Source organism: Pyrgilauda ruficollis, unplaced genomic scaffold, assembly GCF_017590135.1.
Source record: "Pyrgilauda ruficollis isolate IOZ18807 unplaced genomic scaffold, ASM1759013v1 scaffold204, whole genome shotgun sequence".
NCBI lineage: Eukaryota > Metazoa > Chordata > Aves > Passeriformes > Passeridae > Pyrgilauda > Pyrgilauda ruficollis.
This window is the reverse complement of record NW_024519652.1, coordinates 505302-511301: the sequence shown is the minus strand read 5'-3', so window position 1 is coordinate 511301 and position 6000 is coordinate 505302. Positions and strand designations below refer to the sequence as shown.

The 6000-nt window shown below is 50.8% G+C and overlaps 1 protein-coding gene across 1 annotated transcript in view; it reads left to right on the top strand.

Moving 5' to 3' along the window:
* The first annotated feature begins 1335 nt into the window (after positions 1–1335).
* The window catches only part of MAP6 (microtubule associated protein 6), a 50316-nt gene continuing 45651 nt past the window's right edge, over positions 1336–6000 (top strand). The window contains exon 1 of the mRNA XM_041467285.1: positions 1336–2086. Coding sequence (XP_041323219.1) covers positions 1362–2086 — 725 coding nt within the window. The 5' untranslated portion in view covers positions 1336–1361. The remainder of the gene's footprint in view (positions 2087–6000) is intronic.

Below are 6000 nucleotides of genomic sequence, written 5' to 3'. Positions count from 1 at the left end.
TCATGTGTGTGAACACACGTGTGCACATCTGTGTGTACAAATGTCAGTGTGCACTGCATCTACACTTACATGAGAACCTGCATGTGTGAATGTGATTTGTGTGGTTTTGCATGTCCTTGTGCCTGTGTGCAGTTGACATGTGTGTGCATGTGCCCATATGCCTGTGCAGGTGTGTGCACACAAGAGTGTCTTGCATGTGTGTTTGTGTTCCTGTGCATGAGTGTGTGCAGGTGAGTGACCATGCATGCATGTGCATGAACACATGGGCACCTTGCACATATGTCTGCAGGTATGTGACCAAGCATTTGTGTGTCTGCACACACGCATGTGCATTTCTTGCATGTTTGTGCTCTGGTGTGTGTACTTGCAGTTACATGCACACATACATGGGAATGTCTCCACATGTGTGCAGCTGTGTGTGACTGTGCAGATGTGTGCACACAAACACATGCATCTCTTATGTATGTGTGCAGGTGTTTGTGTGACCACGTATGCACACATGGGTGTCTTGCACATATGTGTGGATGTGTGTGATCAATTGTGCAGGTGTGTCCACACATGCATGTATATGACTTGCCCATATGTGTACAGCTGTGTGATGATGCACGTGTGTACACACAGAGGAGTGTTTGTTGGGTTTGCCTGTTTGGCATGTGTGTGTGCAGGTGTGTGATTGTGCAGGTGTGTCTGTCCAGGTGTGTGTGAAGTATGCAGGTGTGTGCGCACATGGGCCACATGGGTGTGTCCCCTCATGTGTATGCAGATATGCAGCTATGGAGGTGTGTGGCAGTGCAGCTGTGTGAACACACACGTGGGCTTTTTAAAATCTGTATGTGCAGGTTTCTGTGACCCTGCATGCAAGCGAGTGCACACAAGTGCCTTGTACATGTCTGTGCAGGCCTGTGACCAAGCATGTGTGTGCACACATGTATAGGTGTGTTTCACATGTGTTTGCAAGTGTGTGTGACTGTGCAGGTCTATGCACACATGTAGCCAAGTCTCACGTGTGTGTGAGCTCTGTGGCTGTGCAAGTGTGTAGCTGTGCAGGTGTGGGCACACACATGGCCATTCCCACATGTGTGTGCAGCTGTGTGGCTGTGCAGCTTTGGGCACCTCCATAGCTGTGTATCACACGTGTGTGTAATGCGTGGATGTGCAGGCATGGGCACACCCATAGCCGTGTATCACACGCGTGTGTAATGCGTGGATGCGGAGGTGTGTCGCCCGTGTGCGTGCCTTGCCCGTGTGCGTGCAAGCCCCGCCCGCCTCCCCGCCCCCGGTGCGGGCGGAGCGCGGAGCTCGGGGCGGAGAGCGGTGCGGGGTTCGGAGCGTGGAGCGGTCGCTCCCGGCGCAGGGCCGCCATGGCGTGGCCCTGCATCACCCGTGCCTGCTGCATCGCCCGTTTCTGGAACCAGCTGGACAAGGCGGACATCGCCGTCCCGCTCGTTTTCACCAAATACACGGAGGCCACCGAGCATCCTGCCGCCCCCGCGCCCCCGCCGCGCCCCGCGGCCCCCATCGAGACCCAGCCCGGCGGCGAAGTAGCTGCGGGGGCCGGAGGAGGTGAGCCGACTCCCGGCCCCGCCCGGCCCGGCCCGGCCCCGCACGCCTCTCCCCCGGCCGACTCGGTCATGCGGCACGACTACAAGCCTTGGAAGGTGCAGCGGCCGGAGCCGAGCTGCAAGCCCAAGAGCGAGTACCAGCCCTCGGACACTCCCTTCGAGAAGGAGACGCAGTACCAGAAGGATTTCCGTGCCTGGCCTATCCCCAAGCGGGGCGACCATCCCTGGATCCCCAAACCGGGACCTTCCCCTGTCCTGGCCCTGGACCGCGCTCCCCCGGAGAAACCGGCTCAGGAGAAGCGGCGGAAGGTGCACCTCCCTCCCGAGAAGAAGGAGGAACACCCCGAGGTGGAGGATGAGCATCCCAAAACAGTGCGGCCCGGGGATGGGAGAGAGAAGGGTCGAAAGAAGGCGGAGGAGGCGGGCGGGCAGCCGGCGGAGCCGAGCAGAGGCCGGGCGGCTGCCGATGCTGTCAACAGGCAGATCAAAGAGGAGGTGGCGGCAGGGGTCAGCTCGTCCTACAGGTGAGGAGACATATCCCCGGCTCCTTCCTCCCCCCGCCCCTCCCCCAAATCCATCCGTCTAGATCCCCAACCTGCCGGCCCCTCGTCAGCTCTTATCCAGTCCCCCTGTGCACTTCTGTGGAGGAGCATCCCACCCTGTGAGTGAGGCTGTGAAACATTCCGGGGGGCTTGCGGATTTCCTGCCCGGGGGGTGTCCTTAAATTCCCCATCTCTCTGGGAATCGATGATGGGGCAGTAGGTATTGTGCAGGTAGTGAATACATGGCCACTTTTTGTTGGCGGTTTGTTGGGTTTGGCAGCAGGTTTGAGTGTCTTTTGTTCCCTCCAATGCATTCCAAAATTCAAAGACACCCATCACCCTGGATTTCCATAGGGGTGATGTTTGGGGTCACCTCCGTGGAATGTGCAAGTCACCTCTGGTCCTTTCCAAGCACATCCCTGGCTGTCAGGCTGCAGCCAACCCAAAGGACTGGCAACCCGACCATATCATCGGGGGCCCATGCACGAATGGGATGCCCCAGGTGCAGAAGAGTCCCAGGAAGCATCTTAGGCTGGCCCACGCTCAAGACAAAGCATCCCGGGGATGCGCCAGGATGAGGGACATGCATCCTAGGCCGCTTGGGTGGGGCAGCCTTCAGATGCTGCCATGTTTTAATGCAGCGCAGCAGGGGATGACACATCCTTCTGTCCCCCCCAGCCAACTAGAAATTGATGCCCTTATTTCACTTCAGCAGTAGACCTTGTTTGGGATTCAGAGTGTGAAACTCCTTGCAGTGAGCTGCTGTTGTTTTTTCTCTCCGGGTCAGGGCTTTCAATGTGTTGGGAATGCAAAAACAAGTGATGGGGTGGTTGCCCTGCATGTACGTTTGCAAGGAGGGTTTGCTGCAGTTGTGTTTTCCAGCACTTTCTTTGGCAGAGCCCACCACTGCTGAGAGCTGGGTGGAAGTGGCAATAGAGCAAAGCTGTGATGATTGCAGCCGTTTTGCTTTTCTCTATAGCTGTGTGAATGCTGAGCTATTTATGCATCTGAATTATTTATTTCCTTTCTTGGGGAGATTAGAGGTGACACCTGGCCATCAAGCAGGTACTACATTCATGCAGATTTATGATGAAGGTGGGACTTTACTCCTCTGTCCCACTGACCAAAGCTGACAATCATCTGCTTTCCCCCCTGCCTAAGTGGGAAACAGTTCAAGCAGTGAGATTTTTGCTGTCATTTGGCATCAGTTCTTAACTCTCCCTGAGTAATGCTGGAGGCTCAGGTCCATCCAGGTGTGACGTGGTGCTTGGCTGAGACACAAGAAAGTGGCCAGGGATTTTGTGGGGCTCTTTTACAGAGTTGGAGAGTGTTGGGAAAGGAGTCTCTGGGAGTGACACAGCCCTTACATCTGCTGTGAACTGAGACTCAGCTTTTTGTCTTCTCCCCTTGTAATGTCTGGGCTTGTGCTGGAGATAGCAGGGCTAAAGCAGAAAGCTCTCCTGGATCTGGAGGGCTGATGTGTTGCTTCTCTTTCACTGCTACAAAGGATAATTGGACTTACTTGCATATTTAAATGCAGATTGCTCACCTTCCTATCCCTCCAGTCTGCTCCAGCAAATTCCTAAGGCACTGGGCTAGTATTCCTCCCCAAGGAAAGGGGTTGGATCAGCAGGGATGTTAAATCTAAGAAGAACTAGAAGGATTCAGCTTTCTTTGTGTAGTTGTTGGCTTTCACAATACTCTTAGGGCTTCTCTTTCCACTTGGGAAAGTGTTCTCTCACTTCCATGTTTTTCTTCCTTGCTGCATATTGTAGAAGTATTTGCTCTGACACTCAGCCATAGAAGCACCTCTTCATTAATGCATAAGTGATGTTTTGGCTAATTGTTCGAATTTTCTGTTCAAATTGGGCATCTTCTAAGTGTTGTTTATTGTTTAGATTTTTATAAAAAACCAAATTCTCCAAATCCTAATTACTGCCAAGAACCTGGCTGCTGACATGCTGGGTGGATATTGTATATCTTCAAGGATGGACACTTAAAGCCTATTGGGGCAGCCTTATGGGCCACCCAGCAGCCAAAAATTACCCCCTAATGGCCTCTTGCTAGAGAGAAGCAAGAGTAGCTCACATGGGGCTTTTCTTCCTTGTGCATGGATGAAGGCTCCCCATTAGCAGAGAGTGGGAGGGAGATTTCCTTACAGTCCTCTGTCACTGCTGCAAATCAGTGTTTCCAAGACTGGGAAACAATTCCTTGGTGAAACCAAAGAGCAGGCCAGCAGTAGTTTTTAAGCTCACTCTGTCCCACTGGGTATTATTTCCATGTGAGGAATACCTGAGAGCATGGGATGGAGTCAGCAACCAGCCCAAGGTCATGGGGGAAGTCCATGCTAAAGGGAAGAATTCTCTTTTTTAACCTCTGTGTACCTAGAATATCACAGAGACCATGTGCCTGTGACCTCCTCCCAGGTCCACACAGAGATACAGAGCAGAGGTGGTGCCTGGTGGTGATGGAGGTTCCTCCCAGCCAGAGGGATGAGGGATTTGTTTGTATCAGCATTTGAGCAAGAAGCCTTCAGTGAGGCCAGAGTGGCAGGACTGTGGATGTCTGCCAGAGACTGCCTGTGCCCAGGGATCCTACAGAATAAATAGAATTTATTTCCAGTATTTCTAGTATTTATTTATCTTATTCATAGTATTTACATTACTTATATTTTTATATTTATATATTTATTAACTCTAATTTGTTAACTATTCAGTTATATATGGGATTTTTTTATGTACTTATTCCCACTGCTCTCACTGGGTGTGCAATGGTCAAGCAAGGTTCCAGCACTGAGGGGCTTCTTGCCTCAGTTTCCCTCCCTAGCACATGAGCTGCCTAAGTTTATAGGTAACCAAGGCAGGTTACCTATAAACTTAGGACCCCTTCTCTTTGGTCCTGCTTCTCAGGGTGGCCTGTGGACCCTGAAGGACCAAGGACCAGGAAATCCTTCAGTCAGGTCAGTGACAAGCCCCATGTAAAGCCGCTGGTGGTGGGTGAAGCTGTTTCTTGTTCAATTCTGTGAGGGCTTTATCTGTATGGGTGAGGGGATTTCTCCTCTTGAACTTCTGGATGGGATGGGCAGAGCATTTCTCCCTGGTGCACCAAAGGATGGAGTGGGCTGGACTTGACTCTGGCTGTTTGGGATCAGAGAGAACAAGCAACAAAATGTGCTCACAGTGTCATTTGCTGGTGGATGTGAAACAATTAAAAGCACATTTGGCAAAAATAAACGAAGGAATGAATCAATGCTTTCCATTATTATCTGGAAATTATGGGGAAAATTACAGAATTTGGTGTTTCTTGGGTGTTTTTTCCCCCCTTCTTCTTTGTCTTGCATTCTGCTTCTTTTGTTACCTTTATTCCCTGAAAAAAAAAAGATACAAAACTGAAAGGAACCATTTTACCCCCTTTGTAAGGTATCAAAATGAGTACTAAGAGAATTAATTTCCCCCTGAGAAGTAATATTGTGAAACCAGATTTAATTTTTTTTTACCAAACCAATTATTTTTTCCCTCCCACCAACTTCCTTTCCTAGCAGAGGAAACAAGACAATAAAGGCTTCAATGGAAAATTTTGGACTGCCTCTAGTATTAATGAATCGCCTGTTGCTAATGTTCTGTCATTCATCTTAAACCCTGGAGGTACTCAAGATGTGGAGCAAATGAGAATTTGTAGTAGCTATAGAGATTAATGAGTCAGCACTGGAGACTTGCTGCCTGGTTTTCAGAGATACAGCAGAGATAATTTAGGGAGGGATATCCACACAGGAAGGCTGGACCAAGATACAAAAGGGCAGGAAATTCATACTCCTCCTTGTTCTGAAGACAGGCTAGGAGAGCTGGGGGTGTTCAGATTGGACAAGAGAAGGTTCTGGGGAGACCTTAGAGCCCCTG